The 27,396-nt window shown below is 51.4% G+C and overlaps 1 protein-coding gene across 1 annotated transcript; it reads left to right on the forward strand.

The window, feature by feature from the left end:
- The first annotated feature begins 39 nt into the window (after positions 1–39).
- On the forward strand, positions 40–27,178 carry LOC139229113 (kelch-like ECH-associated protein 1A). Its single transcript, XM_070860774.1, has 6 exons — positions 40–122; positions 15,465–16,682; positions 19,501–20,177; positions 20,405–20,610; positions 22,973–23,149; positions 26,566–27,178. Exons 2-6 carry the CDS (start codon positions 16,116–16,118, stop codon positions 26,730–26,732), a joined length of 1,794 nt encoding a protein of 597 aa, XP_070716875.1. The 5' UTR covers positions 40–122; positions 15,465–16,115; the 3' UTR covers positions 26,733–27,178.
- Positions 27,179–27,396: the final 218 nt, after the last annotated feature.

Below are 27,396 nucleotides of genomic sequence, written 5' to 3' on the forward strand. Positions count from 1 at the left end.
CACCAGCGGCCACGCCCCCCACCTGTCGCGCACAGGCAGAGCTTGGGCAGATCGGCTGTGTGTGGCAGCACAGTCACAGTCAGCGCGGCTGGAAGGAGCAGCAGCGGCGGGCGGGGAGCTCGGTGAGTGAGTGATCGATCAATCCGTTCCCCCAGCCTCCTTGTCCCCGCACATGTGTGGTTTGAGAGAGTGAAGACTCTCCGCGTTGGCTGAGTTCTCTCTTTCTGTAGCCAGTCCACAGGCTCCAAATAGATTCTTGAGCCGTGTGTGGGGGGCTGGGGGCATTTCCTCTCCGGCCAGGGCCAAGTCAGTGAGTCCCAGCTTCGGGGCCTGCTGTGTGGCTAGCCGGAGATTGCCAACCGGGGAGCTGGTGCAGGACTGAAGTTTGGTTGTAAAATTCAGCCCGGGTTCCCTGTTCCTGGATCTGACTGCTGTGACGGTGCCTGTGTGTTGTCTGTGTGGGTGGATGTTGGGCGGGGAGCAGGATCCCGACTCGCTGTGACGCCCGCCACGGTCGAATAGCCGCCGACACACTGGACTCACCCGGGGAGAACATGCTCTCCGGGAGAGGGAGTGGAAGGTGCCGTTGGGACTTAATCCAGAGAGTCAGCGAGACACGAGAGGAATTGTGGCATTTCCCTCCTAGGTTTGCAGGTATGAAAGAAAGGACTTGAATTTCTATGACGCCTTTCATGTTCTCAGGACGTCGCAAAGCGCTTTACAGCCAATGAAGTATTTTTTGGAGTGTAGTCACTGTTGTACTGTGGGAAACGCGGCAGCCAATATGCGCACAGCAAGCTCCCAACAAACAGCAATGTGATAATGACCAGATAATCTGTTATGGTGATATTAGTTGAGGGATAAATATTGGCCAGGACACCGGGGAGAACTCCCCTGCTTTTCCTTTGAAATAGTGCCCTGGGATCTTTTACATCCACCTGGGGCTTCATTTTAACATCTCATCCAAAGGACGGCACCTCTGACAGGGCAGCGTGCTCTCAGCACTGGGAGGGTCGGCCTGGATTAGGGACTGGAGTACAAATGAAAGTAAACTAGCACGAAATATAAAAACAGAGAGTAAGAGTTTCTACAGGTACATAAAAAGGAAAAGAGTGGCTAAAGTAAATGTTGGTCCCCTAGAGGATGAGACTGGGGAATTAATAATGAACAGGGAAATGGCAAATATGTTGAACAAATATTTTGTATTGGTCTTCACGATAGATAATCAAGGTGCTATAGAGACGGAGGATACAATCACTATCACTAAAGAAGTAGTATTCGGTAAAATAATAAGACTAAAGGCGGACAAGTCCCCTGGACCTGACGGCTTATATCCTAGGGTCTTAAAATAAGTGGCTGCAGAGATAGTGGATGCATTGGTTGTAATCTACCAAAATTCCCTGGATTCTGGGGTGGTCCCAGCGGATTGGGAAAACCGCAAATGTAACACCCATATTTAAAAAAGGAGGCAGACAAAAAGCAGGAAACTATAGACCATTAGCCTAACATCTGTCATTGGGAAAATGCTGGAATCCATTATTAAGGAAGCAGTAGTGGGACATTTGGAAAAGCATAATTCAATCAAGCAGAGTCCGCATGGTTTTATGAAAGAGAAATCATGTTTGACAAATTTGCTAGAGTTCTTTGAGGATGTAACGATTAGGGTGGATAAGGAAGGGGGAACCAGTGGATGTGGTGTATTTGGATTTCCAGAAGGCATTTCATAAGGTGTCACATAAAAGGTTACTGCACAAGATAAAAGTTCATGTGGTTGGGGGTAATATATTAGCATGGATAGAGGATTGGCTGCACTATGGGAGGGGCTGTACTGAGGGAGCGTTATACTGTTGGAGGGGCTGTCTTTCGGGATGATATGTTAAACCGAGGCCCCGTCTGCTCCCACAGGTGGACGTAAAAGATTCCATGGCATTATTTCAAAGAAGAGCAGGGGAGTTCACCTCGGTGTCCTGGCCAATATTTATCTTTCAACCATCATCACTAAAACAGATGATCTCGTCATTATCACATTGCTGTTTGTGGGATCTTGTTGTGTACAAATTGGCTGCCGTGTTTCCTACATTACAGCAATGACTACACTTTGATGAGTATTTCATTGGCTATGAAGCACTTTGGGACTAGTAAATGTTGGTGTTCAGAGGGATTTGGGGGTCCTTGTACACAAATCACCAAAAGTTAGCATGCAGGTACAGCAAGCAATTAGGAAAATAAATGATATGTTGGCCTTTATTGCAAGGGTTTGGAGTACAAGAGTAAGGAAGTCTTGCTACAATTGTACAGGGCCCTGGTGAGACTATACCTGGAGCACAGTTTTGGTCTCCGTACCTAAGGAAGGATATACTTGCCTTAGAGGTTCACTAGACTGATTCCTGGGATGTGAGGGATGTCCTATGAGGAGAGATTGAGTAGATTGGGCCTATATTCTCTGGAGTTTAGAAGAATGAGAAATGATCTAATTGAAAAGTATAAGATTCTGAGAGGGCTTGACAGGGTAGATGCAGGGAGGATGTTTCCCCTGGGCTGGAGAGTCGAGAACCAAGGGTCACAGTCTCAGGATAAGGAGTCGGCCATTTAGAACTGAGATGAGGAGACATTTCTTCACTCAGACGGTTGTGAATCTTTGAAAATCTCTACCCCAGAGATCTGTCGTTGACTATATTCAAGACAGAGATCGATAGATTTTTGGGCACTGAGGGAATCAAGGGATATGAGGATCGGGCAGGAAAGTGGAGTTAATGTAGAAGTTCAGCCGTGATAGTGAATGGCGGAGCAGGCTCGAGGGGCTGTACGGACTCCACCTGCTCCTATTTCTTATGGGATGTCCTGAGGATGTACACTGGAGTGTCAGCCTAGATTCTGACTCCAATGACCCCTGCCCTCAAAGAACTCTTGTGTTGGTCAAGCAGATTTTCCCAGGTTGACTCGTGTTTCTTCAACTGCTGAGTAATTGATAGCAAGTCCTGCTTGGACAAAGGAATTGTTTATTGCCGTTGGATTTGCACACCGGATTCCCCCAACACTCCCACGCATTTGAAAAAGCGCTTATCTTGCAGACTGACTTCTCAAAGGCATGACTGTATATCAGAGTTTTTATGGGGGTGGGTGCAAGAATCGGATGCTTCCGATGAGCTCGGATGTGTCCAGTTGTGGACTAGTTGCAACAGATGTGGTGGGAAGATGCCACTCAGTTAGACAGGCCGCGGAGATGCACGGTAACTACCCGGGGAAGCATTCGGACAGTGTTTTTCTAAAGATCCAAAATGAAAACCAATCCAAGAAACTTAACTGATGGCGTTGTTTCTACAACTCTCTCGTTAACTGGGACCAAACTTTTACCGGCTGACTGTTAACTATTTGTTGCTTTAAGAAAGAAAGAAATTGCATTTCTATAGCACCTTTCATGTCCTCCGGATGCCCCAAAGTGTGTAATGTAGAAAACATGGCAGCCAATTTGTGCATAGTAAGCTCCCACAAAACAGAAATGAGATAAAAATCAGGTAATCTTTTTTAGTGATGTTGATTCAGGGATAAATATTGGCCCATGACACCAGGGAAAACTCCCCTGCTGCTCTTAGACATAGTGGCATGGAATCTTTTACGTCCACCCGAAAGGGTAGGCAAGGTTTCGGTCTAACGTTTCATCTGAAAGACGGTCCCTCCGACAGTGCAGCACTCCCTCAGCACTGCCCCTCCGACAGTGCAGCACTCCCTCAGCACTGCCCCTCCGACAGTGCAGCACTCCCTCAGCACTGCCCCTCCGACAGTGCAGCACTCCCTCAGCACTGCCCCTCCGACAGTGCAGCACTCCCTCAGCACTGCCCCTCCGACAGTGCAGCACTCCCTCAGCACTGCCCCTCCGACAGTGCAGCACTCCCTCAGCACTGCCCCTCCGACAGTGCAGCACTCCCTCAGCACTGCCCCTCCGACAGTGCAGCACTCCCTCAGCACTGCCCCTCCGACAGTGCAGCACTCCCTCAGCACTGCCCCTCCGACAGTGCAGCACTCCCTCAGCACTGCCCCTCCGACAGTGCGGCACTCCCTCAGTACTGCCCGTCCAACAGTGTGGCGCTCCCTCAGTACTGACAGTCCGGCACTCCCTCAGTCCTGCCCCTCCAACAGTGCAGCGCTCCCTTAGTGTCAGTGGGAGTGTCAGCTTAGGTATGCACTCAAGGGTTTATTTCTCGAGGTATAGAATTGAAAAATAGGGAAGTTATGCTGAATGTGTATCAAACCTTGATTAGACCACACTTGCTTACAGTTCTGGTTACCATGTTATAAAAAGGATATAGAGACACTGGAAAGGGTTCAGAGAAGCTTTGCAAGGATGATACCAGAAATGTGAGGGTTTTCATATCAGGAAAGGATGAACAGGCTGGGTCTCTTTTCTCTTTTTTTTTAGAAAAAAAACAAGGCTGAGAGGTGACCTAATAGAGGTTTTAAAATGATGAAAGGTTTTGATCGAGTGGCTACAGAGAGAGTGTTTCCACTTGTGGGGAAGAGCATAACTAGAGGCCATCAATATAAGATAGTCACCAGGAAATCCAATGGGGAATTCAGGAGAAACTTCTTTATCCAAAGAGCGGTGAGAATGTGGAACTCGCTGCCACAGGGAGAGGTTGAAGCGAATAGTATCGATGCATTTAGGGGGAGGCTAGACAAGCATATAAGGGAGAAGGGAATAGAGGGTTATGCTGATAGATTTGGATGAGGAAAGATGAGAGGAGGCTTGAGTGGAGTATAAACGCCGGCATGGACTGGTTGGGCCCTGTTTCTGTGCCGTATATCCGATGTAATGTAAAGTATCTGGAGTGGGTAACCCGTGCCCCAGTGAGAGTCAGTGTGTGTGGGACCCGTGCCCCAGTGAGAGTCAGTGTGTGTGGGACCTGTACCCCAGTGAGGGTCAGTGTGTGTGTGGGACCTGTACCCCAGTGAGAGTCAGTGTCTGTGGGACCCGTACCCCAGTGAAAGTCGGTGTGTGTGGGACCTGTACCCCAGTGAGAGTCAGTGTGTGTGGAACCCGTACCCCAGTGAGGGTCAGTGTGTGTGGGACCCGTACCCCAGTGAGAGTCAGTGTCTGTGGGACCCATACCCCAGTGAGAGTCAGTGTGTGTGGGACCCGTGCCCCAGTGAGAATCAGTGTGTGTGGGACCCGTGCCCCAGTGAGAGTCAGTGTGTGTGGAACCCGTACTCCATGGAATAATGTTAGTTGCAACCCTGTTCTACTGGACTGAACAGCCCCACTGAGTCTGTCAGGTTTTGCCCAGACTCAGAGGCATTGTTGAAAGGGTTAATTCCTGTCCGAGATCCATTGTCGCTGACAGGCAATGACTAATCAAAAAAAAACACTTACTCGCTTTTATTAGACTGATCATGTGACCTTCGTGGTGTGAAACAATAAACTGGGGAGGGAGACGCCTGTGGTGGAAAAACAAAACGAGACTCCTTTCTAAAAATAGGAATTATTCATCGTGCGATACCCTGAGTTGAGATGTGTATGCACGCATACAAACTTTGTTACTTCAATGTTTCGGCCCTCGTTGTGTAAATATAAAACGGGCTCCCTGTCGGTTAATTCCAGCCACCAGACAGAAAACAAAGAAAGACTTGCATTTCTATAGCGCCTTTCACGACCACCAGATGTCCCCATGCGCTTTACAGCCAATGAAGTACTTTTTGAAAAGTAGTCCGTATTGTAATGTAGGAAACGTGGCAGCCACACAGCGATGTGATAATCACCAGATCATTTGTTTTTAGTGATGTTGATTGAGGGATAAATATTGGCCCCAGGACACCGGGGAGAACTCCACTGCTCCTCTTAGAAATAATGCCATGGGATCTTTTACGTCCACTTGAGAGCGAGCAGACGGAGCCTCGGTTTAATGTCTCATCTGAAAGACGGCACCTCCGGCAATGCAGCACTGCTTCAGTACTTCAATGGGAGTATCAGCCTGGATTATGGGCTCAAGTCTCTGGAGTGGGGCTTGAACCCACAACCCTCCGACTCCGAGGCGAGAGTGTGCTACCCGCTGAGCCATGAGTCTGTTAAAGTCATTGATAACCAGACAGGGTGTTGCTACACAGGGAGTGCACTAAAAACTCTCTCAACTCTCTCTCAACTGCACTTATGAAATCCCGACTGCCCAGTCTTTGGCTCTCCATTCACTATGACAATTCTGCGCTACTGATCATAGAATCATAGAAGTTTACAGCACAGAAGGAGGCCATTTTGGCCCATCGTGTCCGCGCCGGCCAACAAGAGGCCTAATCCCACTTTCCAGCTCTAGGTTCGTAACCCTGCAGGTTACAGCACTTCAAGTACACATCCAAATACTTTTTAAATGTGGTGAGGGTTTCTGCCTCTACCACCCTTTCAGGCAGTGAGTTCCAGACCCCCACCACCCTCTGCGTGAAGAAATTTCCCCTCAAATCCCCTCTAAACCTTCTACCAATTACTTTAAATTTATGCCCCCTGGTTGTTGACCCCTCTGCTAATGGAAATAGGCCCTTTCTATCCACTCTATCTCGGCCCTCATAATTTTATACACCTCAATGAGGTCTCCCCTCGGCCTCCTCTGTTCCAAGGAAAACAAACCCAGCCTATCCGATCTGTCCTCGTAGCTAAGATTCTCCACTCCCGGCAACATCCTCGTAAATCTTCCCTGTACCCTCTCCAGTGCAATCACGTCCTTCCTGTAATGGGGTGACCAGAACGGCACACAGTACTCCAGCTGTGGCCTAACCAGTGTTTTATACAGTTCAAGCATAACCCACCTGCTCTTATATTCTCTGCCTCGACTAATAAAGGCAAGCATTCTGTATGCCTTCTATTATGTTTTCAGTACGACATCTCAAAAACACAGGCTGTAAGATGGCTGATAACTTCAGGAAGCCAGTCATGTGACTTGTTCCTTTATTGTTGTAAACAGCAGTGGCTGCAATGCCACAGTAGTCCACTTGGTGAATATTACACTTCTCCCTCCTTAATGAGCAAGTAATTATAACAAACAATCATCATACATAACTTGCATGGTTATACATAATAAAAGATATGGACTTATTTTGCCATATTTACAAATCAAGCTTAACCACTTGTTTTCTGTTTCGAAACAGAACCTTCCAAACATGGTATTAAACTTAGACTCATTCGAGGCTGATCCTGAGGAAAGTTTTCTTCCATGGGATGCCCTTGATTTACCTTTGAACTCTCTACAACTTCAGACTGTTTGTCTGCCTGACTCGGACTCAGACTTAAATTCTGACTTTCTCTTGGACTTGTTTCCAGTACATTGGATGTAGGATTTGCTACTGGTACTGTACTTGTAATAAGACTATTTGATGAGTCAGAAATAATTGAATCATTCCCACCTTCAACTCCTTCCACGTCTATAGGTAAAATATGATCAATGTGAACAAACCTAACCTGTCCATGACCAAACATCTTGACCAAATATGTGCGAGGACCACATATCTTCACAACTCTTCCTGGTAACCACTTTAACCATTTATGGTGATGGTTCTTTACTCTCACCTTCTGATTTAATTTCACACTTCTCTCTTTTACTCTACCTCTATCATGATTCTCTTTCTGTCTTAATTGTTTCTCTTTTACGGACTGTGCCAAGTTTGGCTTTAACAATGAGAATCTGGCTCGTGGCTGTCGTTTGAGAAACAACTCTGCTTGTGTTCTACCAGTAGTTGTATGAGGAGTATTACGATACGTAATTAGAAAATTAGCAATTTGTGATCCAATGACAATGTCGTTTCTTTGGATTTGGATCCAACATCTGTTTGAGGGCACATTTTATAATTTGTACTGTACGCTCTGTTGCACCATTTGAAGCAGGGTGGTATGGTGGAACTTTGGTATGTTTCACACCATTTTTGCTGGTAAACTGCAAATTCTTCTGAACAAAATTGTGGTCCATTATCAAACAATTTCTTCTGGGAGGCCAATGAAGAAAATAATCTTCACAAAATGTCTAATGTTTTACTTATTTTCCGCAGGAAACACTTCGACCCACTTCGAATGGCTATCAATCACAATGAACAATTGTTATCCTTCTAACTCAGCAAAATCGATATGTAGCCTTTGCCACACCCTGGGAGGCCATTTCCATGGCTGTAATGGTACTGGTGGTGGTTACTTGCTTACCGATTGACATGTCGTACACTGACTCACGATGTACTCTATATCTTTATCTAGACCTGACCACCATAAGTAACTGCAAAACTCTTGGTCAAGCATATTCCCAGGTGCTGGTCATGAAGATCTCCCAATAATTTGGACCTGAATTTATTTGGTATAACCATTCCTGCATCCCACATGATACAATCTTTATCGACTGATAATTCATTCCTACGAATGAAGAATGGATGAATATCTTTGTCTGTTACCTGGTTTGGCCATCCATTTGCAATATAATCATACACCTTTGACATCACTGGGTCACGTTTGGTTGCTCTATCAATCTCTTCAGCTGTGACTGGCAGTTCATCAACGTATGAAAAATAAAAACCTTCTTCCCTATCGGGTGTAACTTGTGATGGGGAAGGTAATCTAGACATAGCATCAGCATTACTGTGATCAGCTGATCATCTGTATTCAATATCATATGTATATGCTGACAAAATCAAAGCCCATCTCTGCATTCGGGCTGCAGTTAATGTTGGAACTGGGGACTTTGGATGGAGGATTGCTGTTAGGGGCTTATGGTCCGTAATGATGGTAAACTTACGACCATACAAGTTTTTGTGGAACTTCTTGACCCCAAAAATTAATGCTAAAGCTTCCCTTTTGATTTGTGCATAATTACTCTCACTGGCACTGAGTGCATGAAGCTAAAGCAATTGGTCTCTCCTCCCCACTATGTAGTACATGAGATCACTGCCCCAACTCCATATGGAGAGGCATCGCATGCTAGCTTGATCTCCTTAGATATGTCATAGTGACCTAACATGGTACTCTCTACCAACTGGCTTTTACACTCCTTGAATGCTGTGTCGCATTCTTTTGACCACTTCCAATGGACCTGTTTTTTCAATAGTTCATTCAGTGGATGTAGCACTGTAACCAAATTTGGTAGGAACTTCCCATAATAGTTCAAAAGACCCCAAAATGATCCAAGTTCAGTGACATTCTTGGGAGTGGGTGCATTTCTGATTGCATCCAACGTTCCCTTGGTTGGATGTAAATCACCTTTGTCTACTCTGTACCCTAAGTACTCCACTGAGTTTTGAAATAACTCACACTTGCGAGCAGACACTCGTACTCTGTGCTTCTCTAGCTGTTTGAGGACTTCATTCAATATGTTATTATGAATTTGCCTATTTGGTGCTGAAATTAGTATGTCATCTAAATAACATACTACCCCTTCAATACCTTGCAAAATCTGGTTCATCACCCCTTGGAATATAGCCGGGGCGGAAGACACTCCAAATAGTAGCCTATTAAATTGATACAGGCCTAGATGAGTATTTATAGCCAAGCATGACTTGGGCTCCTCATCTAGTTCAAGTTGTAAGTAGGCATTCGTAAGATCCAACTTTGAGAAGATCTTACCACATGTCAGTGTTGTGAACAAATCTTCTACATTTGGCAATGTATTGGGGACATTACCCTCTAGAACCTGGTTTACGGTTACTTTATAATCATCACACAACCTTACCTTACCATCAGACTTGGGTACATCAACAATGGGTGTAGCCCAATTGCGTAGATCTATCTTGGAGATAATGTTCTCAGTTTCTAGTCTTTTGAGTTCTAGTCTTTTGAGTCCTTGCTCAACTTTCTCCTTGAGTGCACATCGTATGGGATGTGGCATGCAGTAAACCGGTCTAGCGTCCTTCTGTACCCTGACACACGCCTTGAAGCCTTGGATCGGAATGCCTGTTTCGCAGAACACCTTCGGATACTTCTTGATGACATCATCCTTTGATGCAAATATTGTTTCAACATGAAAAATCTCACTCCAATCCAGCTGCAGTGATCCCAACCAATTTCTACCTAGTAAGGCAGGCTTGTCTCCTGCCACTACTAAGAGGCTCTGAAATTGATCCTTGTACTTCCCCGGTACGGTGATACGACCGATCACAGGAATGTTCTCACAGCTCTACCTTGGATTTCTACAACGGGAAATCACGCAATTTGTCGAGGTACAGCTATTCCGGGACTACGCTCGCAGATGCACCTATGTCGATTTCCATGGGTATCTTGGCTCCTGCAACATCTATGTGGATTATGATACTTTTCGAATCGCTGTTAGTTACCCTCGTGCTCCTGATGTTGTGTAGCTCTAAAACCTCCTCATCCTGTTGTTTTTCTTCCATGCTATGTAGTCTCTGGGAATTTCTACTTATCGCTTTGAAAGTTGGTTTACTCTTCAGTCGGCATGCCTTCGCAAGATGCTCAGTTTGCCTGCAGAAGGAACACTCTGCCGTCACATATCGACAACTTTGAACAATGTGTTGTCCCAGGCACCGATAGCAGGACTTCAATGCTCTGTTACCTTGGTCAGTTGCTGAGACCTTGGGGTCAACTGCCTTTTACTTTTAACCTGCAGTCGATGCACCTCGGTTGTCTGACGACTGAAAATAGTATGAAATTCTCGTGAATATTGTTCATTGACATAGCTGTCTGACATGCTAAATCAAAAGTCAAGTTAGGAGTTGTCAATAACTTTCTTATCGCATTATTTTTCATCCCACAAACAAAGCGGTCACACAGTGCTCGGTCCTGAAAGTTTCCGACATTACAGGAATAGATAGCTTTTTTTAATGCTACAATGTACTCACTGATACTTATGTCGGTTAACTGATCTCGTATTCCGAAATGATAACTTCCAGCAATTTCCAAGGGCTCAGGACTGTAGTGCTGATTCTGTTTATGTGATGTGTCCTTTGGCTTGACAAGCACAAGCAAATTTTTCAGGGTGTCATACACCTCGGGCCCTGCTTCAGTTAAGAAAATAGCCCGTTTTCTTTCCAACACCACTCGATTACGGTTTTCATAATCGGGGACTTCGATGATAATATTTGCAGTGAAAAACATTTCTAGCCACTCCACATATGCTCCAAAATTTCCATGGTCACGTTGAAACTCCCTCAAGCGCCTTATTATTCCCATAGGCGTGGCCATCTGGACTCTGGCAGTTCTGCCAAGTGTGCTTGTAATTTACCTTGGATTTTTAGCTGTTAATCAAAACAGAGAAGGTCTCAAAGTCTCACTGTCAGTTGGCTGAATCATCCACCAACAAACATTTCAGCTAGGTTATCCGATTATCCTATCCTTCGTCGCCAATGATATTTTTTCGGTACGACTTCACAAACACACAGGCTTTAAGATGGCTGATAACGTCAGGAAGCCTATCAAGTGACCTGCTCCCTTTTTATTGTTGTAAACAGCAATGACTGCAATGCCACAGTAGTCCACTGGGTGGAGCTATATATATTACATGGATAACAGGACTGAATGTCCCAACACTGACTGTGTGCATAACAGGACTGAGTGTCCCAGACTGTGTGTATACCAGGACTAAGTGTCCCAGCACCGACTGTGTGTATACCAGGACTGAGTGTCCCAGACTGTGTGTATACCAGGACTGAGTGTCCCAGACTGTGTGTATAGCAGGACTGAGTGTCCCAGCACTGTGTGTATAACAGGACTGAGTGAATACGTGGCTTGAGCAGTGGTGCAGCAGGGAGGGATTCAAATTCCTGGGGCATTGGAACCGGTTCTGGGGGAGGTGGGACCAGTACAAACTGGACGGTCTGCACCTGGGCAGGACCGGAACCAATGTCCTAGGGGGAGTGTTTGCTAGTGCTGTTGGGGAGGATTTAAACTAATATGGCAGGGGAATGGGAACCAATGCAGGGAGACAGAGGGAAACAAAAAGGAGGCAAAAGCAAAAGACAGAAAGGAGATGAGGAAAAGTGGAGGGCAGAGAAACCCAAGGCAAAGAACAAAAAGGGCCACTGTACAGCAAAATTCTAAAAGGACAAAGGGTGTTAAAAAAACAAGCCTGAAGGCTTTGTGTCTTAATGCAAGGTGGATGAATTAACTGCACAAATAGATGTTAACAAATATGATGTGATTGGGATTACGGAGACGTGGCTCCAGGATGATCAGGGCTGGGAACTCAACATCCAGGGGTATTCAACATTCAGGAAAGATAGAATAAAAGGAAAAGGAGGTGGGGTAGCATTGCTGGTTAAGGAGCAAATTAAGGAAATAGTTCGGAAGGACATTAGCTTGGATGATGTGGAATCTATATGGGTAGAGCTGCAGAATTCCAAAGGGCAAAAAACATTAGTGGGAGTTGTGTACAGACCTCCAAACAGTAGTAGTGATGTTGGGGAGGGCATCAAACATGAAATTAGGGGTGCGTGCAATAAAGGTGCAGCAGTTATAATGGGTGACTTTAATATGCACATAGATTGGGTTAACCAAACTGGAAGCAATACGGTGGAGGAGGATTTCCTGGAGTGCATAAGGGATGGTTTTTTAGACCAATATGTCGAGGAACCAACTAGGGGGGAGGCCATCTTAGACTGGGTGTTGTGTAATGAGAGAGGATTAATTAGCAATCTCGTTGTGCGAGGCCCCTTGAGGAAGAGTGACCATAATATGGTGGCATTCTGCATTAGGATGGAGAATGAAACAGTTAATTCAGAGACCATGGTCCAGAACTTAAAGAAGGGTAACTTTGAAGGTATGAGGCGTGAATTGGCTAGGATAGATTGGCAAATGATACTGAAGGGGTTGACTATGGATGGGCAATGGCAGACATTTAGAGACCGCATGGATGAACTACAACAATTGTACATTCCTGTCTGGCGTAAAAATAAAAAAGGGAAGGTGGCTCAACCGTGGCTATCAAGGGAAATCAGGGATAGTATTAAAGCCAAGGAAGTGGCATACAAATTGGCCAGAAATAGCAGCGAACCCGGGGACTGGGAGAAATTTAGAACTCAGCAGAGGAGGACAAAGGGTTTGATTAGGGCAGGGAAAATGGAGTACGAGAAGAAGCTTGCAGGGAACATTAAGACGGATTGCAAAAGTTTCTATAGATATGTAAAGAGAAAAAGGTTAGTAAAGACAAACGTAGGTCCCCTGCAGTCAGAATCGGGAAGTCATAACGGGGAACAAAGAAATGGCGGACCAATTGAACAAGTACTTTGGTTTGGTATTCACTGAGGAGGACACAAACAACCTTCCGGATATAAAAGGGGTCGGAGGGTCTAGTAAGGAGGAGGAACTGAGGGAAATCCTTATTAGTCGGGAAATTGTGTTGGGGAAATTGATGGGATTGAAGGCCGATAAATCCCCAGGGCCTGATGGACTGCATCCCAGAGTACTTGAGGTGGCCTTGGAAATAGTGGATGCATTGACAGTCATTTTCCAACATTCCATTGACTCTGGATCAGTTCCTATGGAGTGGAGGGTAGCCAATGTAACCCCACTTTTTAAAAAAGGAGGGAGAGAGAAAACAGGGAATTATAGACCGGTCAGCCTGACATCGGTAGTGGGTAAAATGATGGAATCAATTATTAAGGATGTCATAGCAGTGCATTTGGAAAGAGGTGATATGATAGGTCCATGTCAGCATGGATTTGTGAAAGGGAAATCATGCTTGACAAATCTTCTGGAATTTTTTGAGGATATTTCCAGTAGAGTGGACAAGGGAGAACCAGTTGATGTGGTATATTTGGACTTTCAGAAGGCTTTCGACAAGGTCCCACACAAGAGATTAATGTGCAAAGTTAAAGCACATGGGATTGGGGGTAGTGTGCTGACATGGATTGAGAACTGGTTGTCAGACAGGAAGCAAAGAGTAGGAGTAAATGGGTACTTTTCAGAATGGCAGGCAGTGACTAGTGGGGTACCGCAAGGTTCTGTGCTGGGGCCCCAGCTGTTTACATTGTACATTAATGATTTAGACGAGGGGATTAAATGTAGTATCTCCAAATTTGCGGATGACACTAAGTTAGGTGGCAGTGTGAGCTGCGAGGAGGATGCTATGAGGCTGCAGAGCGACTTGGATAGGTTAGGTGAGTGGGCAAATGCAAGGCAGATGAAGTATAATGTGGATAAATGTGAGGTTATCCACTTTGGTGGTAAAAACAGAGAGACAGACTATTATCTGAATGGTGACAGATTAGGAAAAGGGGAGGTGCAAAGAGACCTGGGTGTCATGGTACATCAGTCATTGAAGGTTGGCATGCAGGTACAGCAGGCGGTTAAGAAAGCAAATGGCATGTTGGCCTTCATAGCGAGGGGATTTGAGTACAGGGGCAGGGAGGTGTTGCTACAGTTGTACAGGGCCTTGGTGAGGCCACACCTGGAGTACTGTGTACAGTTTTGGTCTCCTAACCTGAGGAAGGACATTCTTGCTATTGAGGGAGTGCAGCGAAGGTTCACCAGACTGATTCCCGGGATGGTGGGACTGACCTATCAAGAAAGACTGGATCAACTGGGCTTGTATTCACTGGAGTTCAGAAGAATGAGAGGGGACCTCATAGAAACGTTTAAAATTCTGATGGGGTTAGACAGGTTAGATGCAGGAAGAATGTTCCCAATGTTGGGGAAGTCCAGAACCAGGGGACACAGTCTAAGGATAAGGGGGAAGCCATTTAGGACTGAGATGAGGAGGAATTTCTTCACCCAGAGAGTGGTGAACCTGTGGAATTCTCTACCACAGAAAGTTGTTGAGGCCAATTCACTAAATATATTCAAAAAGGAGTTAGATGAAGTCCTTACTGCTAAGGGAATCAAGGGGTATGGTGAGAAAGCAGGAATGGGGTACTGCAGTTGCATGTTCAGCCATGAACTCATTGAATGGCGGTGCAGGCTAGAAGGGCCGAATGGCCTACTCCTGCACCTATTTTCTATGTTTCTATGTCTATGTTTCTATGACCCAGCACAGTGTGTATAACAGGACTGAGTGTCCCAGCACTGTGTGTATAACAGGACTGAGTGTCCCAGCACTGTGTGTATAACAGGACTGAGTGTCCCAGCACTGTGTGTGTAACAGGACTGCGGGTCCCAGCACTGTGTGTATAACAGGACTGAGTGTCCCAGCACTGTGTGTATAACAGGACTGAGTGTCCCAGCACTGTGTGTATAACAGGACTGAGTGTCCCAGCACAGTGTGTATAACAGGACTGAGTGTCCCAGCACTGTGTGTATAACAGGACTGAGTGTCCCAGCACTGTGTGTATAACAGGACTGAGTGTCCCAGCACTGACTGTGTGTATAACAGGACTGAGTGTCCCAGCACTGTGTGTATAACAGGACTGAGTGTCCCAGCACTGACTGTGTGTATAACAGGACTGAGTGTCCCAGCACTGACTGTGTGTATAACAGGACTGAGTGTCCCAGCACTGACTGTGTTATTAATGCTGTGTTGCCAGTGATGGCTTGATAATTATATAACTGTCTCTCTCCACAGTGATTCCCTGTCTTGGATTGCGTGTTCCTGGTGCTCGGGTTGGTCAGATCTTCTGCCTGCTGCCCATCACCATCCTATTCGCAGCCGAGGGTGAACAGGAAGCGTGTGGGAGGGCAGCCTGCCCACAATCTCTCTTCACTGCCATTTACCGCAACGCACGCCAAACGCCGCCGTCAGTTTAACGATCCACAACACTGCACAGACTCTGCGGTGGTCCGGTCAGCGGGGGGACGAGAGCACTAGACTGTGATGTAACTCTGGTCTCCGATCGGGTTTGGAGCCAGTCGCTGGGGTTTGGTGCCTCGTCGCTGGATTGCCTGTCACTGAGCGGCACTTGTAATCCTGCGGGATTGTCCACTGTATCCTGAAGCGATTGCACTTTCCCCCCCCCTCGGTCGCGGGGCACAGACACCGCGGTACCCGTGAGGAACACTCTCGCTCCCAGAAACAGCGAGAGGGAAGAGTAGCGGCTAAGCGGCCAACGTTGCAAGGTTAGGCCCGAGAGAGGGAGGAGGATGGAGCCGACACGGGCGTGTTTATCAACCGGGCGGTGATCCCAGGCTGTGACCAGTCACTCGGCGGCAGAAACCCTCCACAAGCAGCCGCTCCCGAAAGAGGCGGGGGAGCAGGAAGACCCCCGGGACCAGAGGAATGTCCTGCTCCGGGAGACGAGAGGCCAACGGGCCGGTTAACTTTGCGGCGGTAATCGCTCCGGCCTTGAAGGGCCAGGGTTACCTGGATTACACCATCGAGAGCCAGCCGCCCCAGGCCCTGGGCGTCATGCAGGAACTACGCCGGGAGAGGCAACTGTGTGACGTGACCCTGCGAGTGGCCCACGGCGGCAAGGAGCAGGTGTTTGTGGCTCACCGGGTGGTGCTGTCGGCCTGCAGCCCCGTCTTCAGGGCCATGTTCACCAGCAACCTGCGGGAGCGCCAGGCGGCCGAGATACGGCTCGAGGGCATCCACCCCAGGGCCATGGAGCGGCTGATCGAGTTCGCCTACACCGCCCGGGTGTCGGTGTGCGAGCAGGGTGTGCTCCAGCTGCTGCAGGCCAGCACCATGTACCAGGTGGAGGGCGTGGTCGGCGCCTGCTCCCACTTCCTGGTCAAGAACCTGGACTCGGCCAACGCCATCGGCATCTGCCACTTCGCCGAGCAGTATGGTTGTCCTGAGCTCCGCCAGAGAGCCAAGGAATTCATCAACATACACTTCACCGAGGTAATCTGGGTATGGGGGTTCTGTTTCTGGACCAGTAATCCTGGGGCCTGGACTAATGATCTGGGGACATAGGAACATAAGAAAAGGAGCAGGAGTAGGCCATATGGCCCCTCAAGCCTGCTCCGCCATTTCATACGATCATGGACTCGGGTCCACTTCCCCGCCCGCTCCCCATAACCCCTTATCCCCTTATCGTTTAAGAAACTGTCTATTTCTGTCTTAAATTTATTCATTGTCCCAGCTTCCACAGCTCTCTGAGGCAGCGAATTCCACAGATTTACAACCCTCTGAGAGAAGAAATTCCTCCTCATCTGTTTTAAATGGGTGGCCCCTTATTCTAAGATCGTGCCCCCGAGTTCTAGTCTCCCCCATCAGTGGAAACATCCTCTCTGCATCCACCTTGTCAAGTCCCCTCATAATCTTATACGTTTCGATAAGATCACCTCTCATTCTTCTGAATTCCAATGAGTAGAGGCCCAACCTACTCAATCGTTCCTCCCCCTCATCTCTGGAATCAACATGAGTTCAAATCCCACCAGGGCCGCTGGAGGAATTTAAATTCAGTTAGTTACATTTTTAAAAATCTGGAATAAAAAGCTAGTATCAGTAGCAGTGACCATGAAACTACCGGATTAGTGTAAAACCAACTGGTTCACTAATGTCCCTTTAGGGAAGGAAATCTGTCGCCCTTACCCGGTCTGGCCGATATGTGACTCCAGACCCACAGCAATGTGGTTGACTCTTAACTGTCCTCTGAAACAGCTTACCTCATGGTCTCTAATAGGCCCTACCCTTTCTTTAATTATCCTCTTGCTCTTAATATATTTATAGAACATCTTTGCGATTTCCTTAATTGTAATTGCCAAGAATTTTTCATGCTCTCTTTTAGCATTCCTAATATCCTTTTTAATTTTACCTGTGAGCTAATCTATATGCCCCCAAAGATTCTACAGTATTTAGCCGTTGCTATATGACATAAGCTTCCCTTATTTTTCTTTATTTGGTTAAGCAACGCCTCGATTTCAAACTTTTCATCCTTGTTTTCAAATCCCTCCGTGGCCTCGCCCCTCCCTATCTCTGTAATCTCCTCCAGCCCACAACCCCCCCGAGATCTCTGCGCTCCTCCAATTCTCTACGGCCGTCAGCTGCCTGGGCCCAAAGCTCTGGAACTCCCTCCCTAAACCTCTCCACCTCTCTCTCCTCCTTTTAAAGTTCCTTAAAACCTACCTGTTTGTCTAAGCTTTTGGTCATCTGCCCTAGTATCTCCTTATGTGGCTCGGTATCAAATTGCGTCTGATAATTGCTCCTCTGAAGCGCCTTGGGACATTTTACTACATTAAAGGCGCTATATAAATGCAAGTTAATTCTCAGTTTCATGTCCGGTGCAAAGTTTGAAATTATGTCCTATATACCCAAATCCAGGTCATTAATATAGATCAGAAAGAGCAGTGGTCTCGATACCGACCCTGGGATACACCACTGTATACCTCCCTCAGTCTGAGAAACAACCGTTCACCATTACTCTCTGCTTCCTGTCCCTCAACCAATTATGTATCCAAACTGCCACTGTTCCTTTAATCCCACGGGCTTTAATTTTGCTAACAAGTCTATTATGTGGCACTTTAACAAACGCCCTTTGAAAGTCCATATTCACAACAACAACTCTGTCTCTCGCTGGTCTGTGCACTCTCTACATTTGCACTTGTCTCATTTTCACTGTGCCTTCTGTTCCCTCGCTCCCTGCCCCACCCCTCCTCGCCTGCCCGTGCTCCCCCCTCCTTCGCCTGACTGTGCGCCCCCTCCCCCCGTGCGCCCCCTCCCTTGCCTGACCGTGCGGCTCCTCCCCCCCCGTGCGCCCCCCTCCCTCGCCTGACCGTGCGCCCCCTCCCCCCGTGCTCCCCCCTCCCTCGTCTGACCGTGCGGCCCCTCCCCCCCCCCGTGCACCCCTCCCCCCCCGTGCTCCCCCCTCCCTCGCCTGACCGTGCGGCCCCTCCCCCCCGTGTGCCCCCTCCCCCCCCGTGCTCCCGCCTCCCTCCCCCCCCCCGTGCGACCCCTCCCCCCCCGTGCTCCCACCTCCCTCGCCTGACTGTGCGCCCCCTCCTCCCCGTGCGCCCCCCCTCCCTCGCCTGACCGTGCGGCCCCTCCCCCCCCCCCCCGTGCCCCCTTCCCCCCGTGCTCCCCCCTCCCTCGCCTACCCGCGTGCCCCCTCCCCCCCCCGTGCGCCCCCCCCCCCTCGCCTGCCTGTGCGGCCCCTCCCCCCGTGTGACTCCTCCCCCCCCCGTGCGCCCCCCTCCCTCGCCTGACCGTGCGGCCCCTCCCCCCCCCGTGCAACCCCTCCCCCCGTGCTCCCCCCTCCCCCGCCTGACCGTGTGCCCCCTCCCCCCCCGTGCTCCCCCCTCCCTCGCCTGCCCGTGCGGCCCCTCCCCCCCGCGTGCCCCCTCCCCTCCCCGTGCGCCCCCCTCCCTCGCCTGACCGTGCGCCCCCTCCACCCCGTGCGCCCCCCTCCCCCGCCTGACCGTGCGCCCCCTCCCCCCCCGTGCGCCCCCCTCCCTCGCCTGCCCGTGCGTCCCCTCCCCCCGCGTGCCCCCTCCCCCCTCCCTCGTCTGACCGTGCGCCCCCTCCCCCGCCTGACCGTGCGCCCCCCTCCCCCGCCTGACCGTGCGCCCCCCTCCCCCGCCTGACCGTGCGCCCCCTCCCCCGCCTGACCGTGCGCCCCCTCCCCCCTGTGCGCCCCCCTCCCCCGCCTGCCCATGCCCCCCTCCCCCCACACCAGCCGCTGTTCCAGGCTCACTCCTCAGCTCTGCTTTGTCTCCATCAGGTGACGAAGGAGGAGGAATTCTTTAACCTGACTCACTGCCAGCTCTTGGATCTGATCAGCCAGGACGGGCTGAATGTGCTGTGCGAGACCGACGTGTACAAGGCCTGCATGGAGTGGGTGCTGTGGGACCTGGAGGGCCGAGCCCAGTACTTCCACGCGCTGCTCAACGCTCTCCACATCTACGCACTGCCGCTGCACTTCCTCAAGCACCAGCTGCAGAAGTGCCCGATCCTCAACAAGGCCAACACCTGCCGGGACTTCCTCTCCAAGATCTTCCAGGAGATGTACCTCCGCAAGCCGCTGCCCCCGGTCAAGCAGCGGGGGAACCAGCTGGTCTACGTGGCGGGCGGGTACCTCAGCCATTCGGTGCCGTACATGGAGGCCTTCAGCCCCCGGACCGGGCTCTGGCTGCAGCTGGCAGACATGCCGGTGCCCCGCAGTGGGACGGGCTGCTGCGTGGTACTGGGGCTGTTCTACGTGGCGGGCGGCCGGAATAACTCGCGCGACGAGAACGTGGACACGGGCGCCCTGGACTGCTACAACCCGATGACCAACCGGTGGACTCAACGGGCACCGATGAACGTGCCCAGGAACCGGGTGGGAGTCGGGGTCATCGACGGAATCATTTACGCCGTCGGGGGTTCCTGGGGGGCCTTGCATCACCAAACGGCCGAGAGGTGAGTGACCGTGGAGGGGGCTGGGGCGGGGGTGGGGGGGGTGGGGTGGGGTCAGCGGGGGTTTAATCCCCTCACAACCGCCTGGCGGGAATAGGCTGACGTACGAGGGGCAGTGTTAACAGAGCGGATGGGCGAGCGAGTAATTTACGGACGGGGTTAGCGGCAAAGGTTCGAGGCGAGGTGACCCTTTCCGCCGTGTTTTCAGTCCCTCGCCGTTTCATCCGTAGATACGACCCGGAAACGAACCAGTGGAAGATGGTGGCTCCGATGGGGGAGTGTCGGATTGGTGCGGGGGTGACGGTGTGGAACGGACTGTTGTACGCTGTCGGCGGGTTCGATGGGACCAACCGTTTGAACAGCGTGGAGTGTTACCGGCCCGAGCAGGATGCGTGGCATTTCATCGCCCCGATGGGCACCATTCGTAGCGGGGCAGGTGAGTGCAGCGGCAGAGAATCCGGGGCAATTACAGGGCATCCCCTGTAGTGATTCCCCCCTCCCCCCAGTTACCTCCCACCTCCCCCTCCCCCCCTCACCCCACCGTTACCTCCCCTTCTCCCCCCCCCCCGTTACCTCCCCTTCTCCCCCCCCCCGTTACCTCCCCTTCTCCCCCCCCCCCGGTACCTCCCCTTCTCCCCCCCCCCGTTACCTCCCCTTCTCCCCCCCCACCGGTTACCTCCCCTCCCCGCCCCTCACCCCCCCGTTACCTCCCCTTCTCCCCCCCCCTTCCCCCTTCCCCACCTCCCCCCGTTACCTCCCCTTCTCCCCCCCCCCCCCGTTACCTCCCCTTCCCCCACCTCCCCCCCCGTTACCTCCCCTTCCCCACCTCCCCCCCCGTTACCTCCCCTTCTCTCCCCCCCCCCCGTTACCTCCCCTTCCCCACCTCCCCCCGTTACCTTCCCTTCCCCCCCTCCCCTCCCCCCCCCCCGTTACCTCCCCCTCCTCCCCCCCGTTACCTCACCCCCCCCGTTACCTCCCCTTCCCACCTCCCCCCGTTACCTCCCCTTCCCCACCTCCCCCCCATTACCTCCCCTTCCCCCCCCCCCCGTTACCTCTCCTTCCCCACCTCCCCCCCGTTACCTCCCCCCGTTACCTCCCCTTCTCTCCCCCCCCCCCCGTTACCTCCCCTTCCCCACCTCCCCCCCGTTACCTTCCCTTCCCCCCTCCCCTTCCCCCCTCCCCCTCCTCCCCCCGTTACCTCCCCCCCCCCCCAGTTACCTCCCCTACCCCCCATTCCCCCTTACCTCCCCCGCCCTTACTCCAGTTACCTTCCTCCCCCCAGGTAACCTCCCCCCCTCAGTTACCTACCTCCCTCCCCCACTCCTCCCAGTTATCTCCCCCACCCCCCCCCCCCACCCTTTTCATGAAGGCGATGACATTTTGGACCAGTACAAAAGTCAATGAAATGTTGGCCTTTATGTTGAGGGGCTGGAAGTGATGTTACAGAGCCCTGTGCAGTAACTGCGTCCAGGCGTGGGGCCCCGCCCCTCTGGGAGGATATATCGAACTGGGAGGGGGAGCAGCGCAGGTTCACCAGGATGATACCCGGGCCACGAGGACAGGTTGCAGACTAGGCTAGCTCAGGACAAGGGGCCATGATTAAAATTAGAGCCAGGCCATTGAGAGGTGATTTCGACAAGCACTTCTTCACACACAGGGTCGTGGGAATCTGGAATTCTCCCCCCCGCCCCTCTCCAAGGCTGTGGATGCTGGGGGTTAATTGAGATTTACAAGATTGAGATCAGTAGATTTTTATTGGGTATCGGGGGGTGTGGAGCAAAGGCGGCAAATGGAGTTAAGATACGATCAGCCGCGATCCAATAGAATATGGCGGAGCAGGCTCGAGGGGCTGAGAGCCCTCCTCTTGCTCCTATGTACATTTAATCTTAAATCGACGTCCTCTTGTTCTGGAATCACTGAAAACAGTCAGTTTAGGTCTACTTCGTCCTGTTTCTTCATAATTTTAAACTGCTCTGCTAAAGCAACAGTTTGCATTTATCTAGCGCCTTTACTGTAGTAAAACATCCCATGCGCTCATAGGAGCGTTTCCAAGCAACATTTATAGTGCGGGTTATGCCAGGGTAGGGGTGCGGGTTATAGCGGGGTAGGGGTGCGGGTTATAGCGGGGTAGGGGTGCGGGTTATAGCGGGGTAGGGGTGCGGGTTATAGCGGGGTAGGGGTGCGGGTTATACCGGGGTAGGGGTGCGGGTTATACCGGGGTAGGGGTGCGGGTTATACCGGGGTAGGGGTGCGGGTTATAGCGGGGTAGGGGTGCGTGTTATACCGGGGTAGGGGTGCGTGTTATACCGGGGTAGGGGTGCGTGTTATACCGGGGTAGGGGTGCGTGTTATACCGGGGTAGGGGTGCGGGTTATACCGGGGTAGGGGTGCGGGTTATACCGGGGTAGGGGTGCGGGTTATAGCGGGGTAGGGGTGCGGGTTATGCCGGGGTAGGGGTGCAGGTAATTCCGGGGTAGGGGTGCGGGTAATTCCGGGGTAGGGGTGCGTGTTATACCGGGGTAGGGGTGCGTGTTATACCGGGGTAGGGGTGCGGGTTATTCCGGGGTAGGGGTGCGGGTAATTCCGGGGTAGGGGTGCGGGTAATACCGGGGTAGGGGTGCGGGTTATAGCGGGGTAGGGGTGCGGGTTATAGCGGGGTAGGGTGCGGGTTATGGCGGGGTAGGGGTGCGGGTTATAGCGGGGTAGGGGTGCGGGTTATACCGGGGTAGGGGTGCAGGTTATACCGGGGTAGGGGTGCGGGTTATATACCGTCGCTGATCTGTGTTGGTCTCTCCTCAGGCGTTGCTGCGTTGGACCATTATATCTACGTTGCCGGGGGTTACGATGGAAGGCAGCAGCTTTCCTCGGTTGAGCGGTACAGCATCGAGGCCGATAAATGGGAGTGTGTGGCCAGTATGAAGCACAGTCGCAGTGCGATGGGAGTGACTGCGTATCAGGGCAAACTCTACGCACTGGGTAAGGACTGTGGGAGGTGATGGGATCGCCCCCCCCCGGACGGTAAATGCACCGCCCCCGATTGCCGAGGGAGGCAATGGCACTGGGCTGTGTTGCTGATCGTACCGGTGCAGGAGTGGGGACACTGTTGGCCTCAGTGCCCAATCCCTGAGTTTGGGAGGGGAACAAAACAGCCAAATATCGCCCGTGCCCCCCTGTTCCTGAATAGCTCACACCCCCCATTCCTGCGTAGCCCGCCCGCCCCCGTCCCCGTCCCTGCGTAGCCCGCCCCCCCCCGCCCCTGCGTAGCTCCGCCCCCCCGTCCCTGCGTAGCTCCGCCCCGTCCCTGCGTAGCTCCGCCCCCCCCGTCCCTGCGTAGCTCCGCCCCCGTCCCTGCGTAGCTGCGCCCCCCGTCCCTGCGTAGCCTGCACCCCCGTCCCTGCGTAGCTCCGCGCCCCCCCCGTCCCTGCGTAGCTCCGCGCCCCCCCCGTCCCTGCGTAGCTCCGCCCCCCCCCGTCCCTGCGTAGCTCCGCCCCCCCCCCGTCCCTGCGTAGCTCCGCCCCCCCGTCCCTGCATAGCCTGCACCCCTACCCATTATCAGTGACCTTGGCGGGTAAGTGCCTGAGTCCGAATGTTGGGTGAGGGCGGGGTCAGACTTTGCTGCGATGCACCCTGTGTTCTGTAGACTCACGTTGGGGAGGTGCGGGAGGTGGGGCCGGCCCACAGCTAGAGGAACGGTGAGTGAATGAAACGCAATCCAAATTGTCCTCCTGCCCAGCCCCACGTGTATGCTGTGATAGCACCATGCTGTGGATAATCCTCGGCGGGGCTTGCAACAGGCACTTTACTTGGCTCCAGAGACAGTGAATGGCAGCGGGAACCCTGGCTCATCACTATGGCTTCATAAACTTAGTAAAATGTCCCGAGGCGCTTCACAGGAGCGATTATCAAACAAAATTTGACACCGAGCCACATCCGGAGATATTAGCGCAAAAGCAAAACACTGCGGATGTTGAAAATCTGAAATAAAACCAGGAAATGCTGGAAGCACCCAGCGGTCAGGCGGTGTCTGGAGAGAGAGAGACTGAGTTAATGCTTCAGCTCGATGACCTTTCACCAGAGCTGAGGATATCAGGACAGGTGACCAAAAGCTGGGTCAAAGAGGTAGGTTTTAAGGAGCATCTTAGAGGATAGATAGGCGGAGCGGTTTGGGGAGGGAGTTCCAGAGCTTGGGGCCCAGGCAGCTGAAGGCACGGCCACCGATGGTGGAGTGATGGAAATCTGGGATGGGCACGAGGCCAGGATTGGAGGAGATCTCTGGGGGTTGTAAAAATCTAATAGTAGAGCTTCTACTGTTTGTTGCAGAGGTGCAATCTGAAGTGCAGTTTAATGAGAAGTCATAGTCAATGTATTTACTGAGCCGTACGAAAGCATGGGCCTTACACTAAACATCCGTAAGACAAAGGTCCTCCACCAGCCTGTCCTCGTCACACAGCACTGCCCCCCAGTCATCAAGATCCACGGCACGGCCCTGGACAACGTGGACCATTTCCCATACCCCGGGAGCCTCTTATCAACAAGAGCGGACATTGACCACGAGATTCAACACGGCCTCCAGTGCGCCAGTGCAGCCTTCGGCCGCCTGAGAAAAAGAGTGTTCGAAGACCAGGCCCTCAAATCTGCCACCAAGCTCATGGTCTACAGGGCTGTAGTGATACCCGCCCTCCTGAATGGCTCAGAGACATGTACCATGTACAGTAGACGCATCAAGTCGCTGGAGAAATACCACCAATGATGTCTCCGCAAGATCCTGCAAATCCCCTGGGAGGACAGACGCACCAACATCAGTGTCCTCGACCAGGTTAACATCCCCAGCATTGAAGCACTGACCACACTTGATCAGCTCCGCTGGGTGGGCCACATAGTTCGCATGCCAGACACGAGACTCCCAAAGCAAGTGCTCTACTCGGAACTCCTTCATGCAAATGAGCCAAAGGTAGGCAGAGTAAATATTACAAGGACACCTTCAAAGCCTCCCTGATAAAGTGCAACATCCCCACTGACACCTGGGAGTCTATGGCCAAAGATCGCCCTAAGTGGAGGAAGAGCATCCGGGAGGGCGCTGAGCACCTCGAGTCTCATCGCCGAGAGCATGCAGAAATCAAACGCAAGCAGTGGAAAGAGCGGCGCTCCCTCAGCACTGCCCCTCCGACAGTGCGGCGCTCCCTCAGCACTGCCCCTCCGACAGTGCGGCGCTCCCTCAGCACTGCCCCTCCGACAGTGCGGCGCTCCCTCAGCACTGCCCCTCCGACAGTGCGGCGCTCCCTCAGCACTGCCCCTCCGACAGTGCGGCGCTCCCTCAGCACTGCCCCTCCGACAGTGCGGCGCTCCCTCAGCACTGCCCCTCCGACAGTGCGGCGCTCCCTCAGTACTGCACTGCGAGTGTCAGCCTAAGTTTTTGTGCTCAAGTCTCTGGAGTGGGACTAAAATCCACAACCTTCAGACTCTGGCGAGAATGTTATCCACTGAGCCACAACTGACATAAGTAAATAAAGCCAGATAAAAAACAATAATGATAAATTTTAGTGCAGTGTAGATATGAGAAGAGACTTGAGATACGGGGAGCGTTTTCACCATTGCAGCGAAGGCTGAGAGGAGAGAATAAAGGTTTTAAAAACCCATCACATTTTAAAATCCTCCTTTTGGTGACCAGCAGATATTGGTTTAAAAGAGAGAGAGAGAGAGAGAAGGAAGGTTGTGAGCAACTTCATTACCACAGAGAATTGATGGAGCAAGGAATGTTTTGCCACATGAAGTGGTTGAGGCAGAACCAGTACGTCTATTGAGGGTAAAGTGGATTCACATGAGGCAGGGGAGAGAACGGGGCAGTGGGATCAGTGTGGGATTAACACAGGGCTATGGGGAGAAAGTGGGGCAATGGGATTGATACAGGACTGTGAGAAGGGAGCGGGGCAGTGAGATCAGTTTGGGATTGACACAGGGCTTTGGCGAGAGAGAGGGGCAGTGAGATCAGTTTGGGATTGACACAGGGCTTTGGCGAGAGAGCGGGGCAGTGGGATTAGTTTGGGGATTGATACAGGGCTATGGGGAGAGAACTGGGCAATGGGATTAGTTTGGGGATTGATACAGGGCTATGGGGAGAGAACGGGGCAATGGGATTAGTTTGGGGATTGATACAGGGCTATGGGGAGAGAACGGGGCAATGGGATTAGTTTGGGATGCTCCAGCAAAGAGCTGCACAGACACGAAGGGCCGAATGGCCTCTCTCTCTGCCGGTAACATTCCCTCCCCAGTCTGCGGGACTCCAGACTCCGGATCGGTTTGGATGGTGTTTTGGCAGCTTGCCACTGGCATTGTCTCAAATTTAGCTTCTAAACAATTAACATTTAAAATAATTTCTCCCCCCGAACGTGCAGGAGGCTTCAATCAGAAGGGATTTCTGGATAGTGTGGAACATTACGAGCCCGAGAAGAACGAGTGGACGGAGGTGAGCACGATGCCCACCGAACGCAGCGGTGTGGGAGTTGGTGTCACCATGGAGCCGTGTCCCAGGAACCTGACCCCTGCCGACCGGGACACTTGACCACCGAGCTCTCCCGCGGGAAATTGTCTCCCTCCCCCTCTCCCCACCGCTCCGACCCGGGAAAAATCGATCTCCCTTCTGGGATTTCAGACCCTCCGCCTCCCAATCGTTCAATGGTCGGTGCTGCTCGCTCCAGCACGGAATGTGCCGGAAATTCTGCAGAGGACCGAGGGAGAGAAAAGTGGAGATTCGAAGGGGATGTGATCCTGATCTCTGATGCCCTGCGCTGCGAACTTAAGCAGGACATTCAAACCTGACTCTGGTTTAAAGCCGGAAATCTGGATGTGGAACTGACTCGATGCGAAGCAGCAGATACGGAGCGGGTGTGGGGTGTCAATGACTGTTTCCTGCCGACAATCTCGAGTGTAATTACTGTCAATAATTGTACATAGTTACAGATATTAAATTATGTTCGTTTTTGTATATTCAGAAGAAACGGTATCAAAATAAACCACGTCACACAAAACTAGTCTCTTATTCCTCGCCTGTCCATCTTTCCCCTAACTTTCATGATGGCACTGACTCTCACTGGGGTACGGGTCCCACACACACTGACTCTCACTGGGTAAGTGTTATGTATTTACCATCGGATTGGAAAGCAGCTAATGTAACGCCTCTGTTTAAAAAAGGGGGCAGACAAAAGGCAGGTAACTATAGGCCGGTT

This window comes from Pristiophorus japonicus, chromosome 18 (assembly GCF_044704955.1).
Source record: "Pristiophorus japonicus isolate sPriJap1 chromosome 18, sPriJap1.hap1, whole genome shotgun sequence".
NCBI classification, from domain to species: domain Eukaryota; kingdom Metazoa; phylum Chordata; class Chondrichthyes; family Pristiophoridae; genus Pristiophorus; species Pristiophorus japonicus.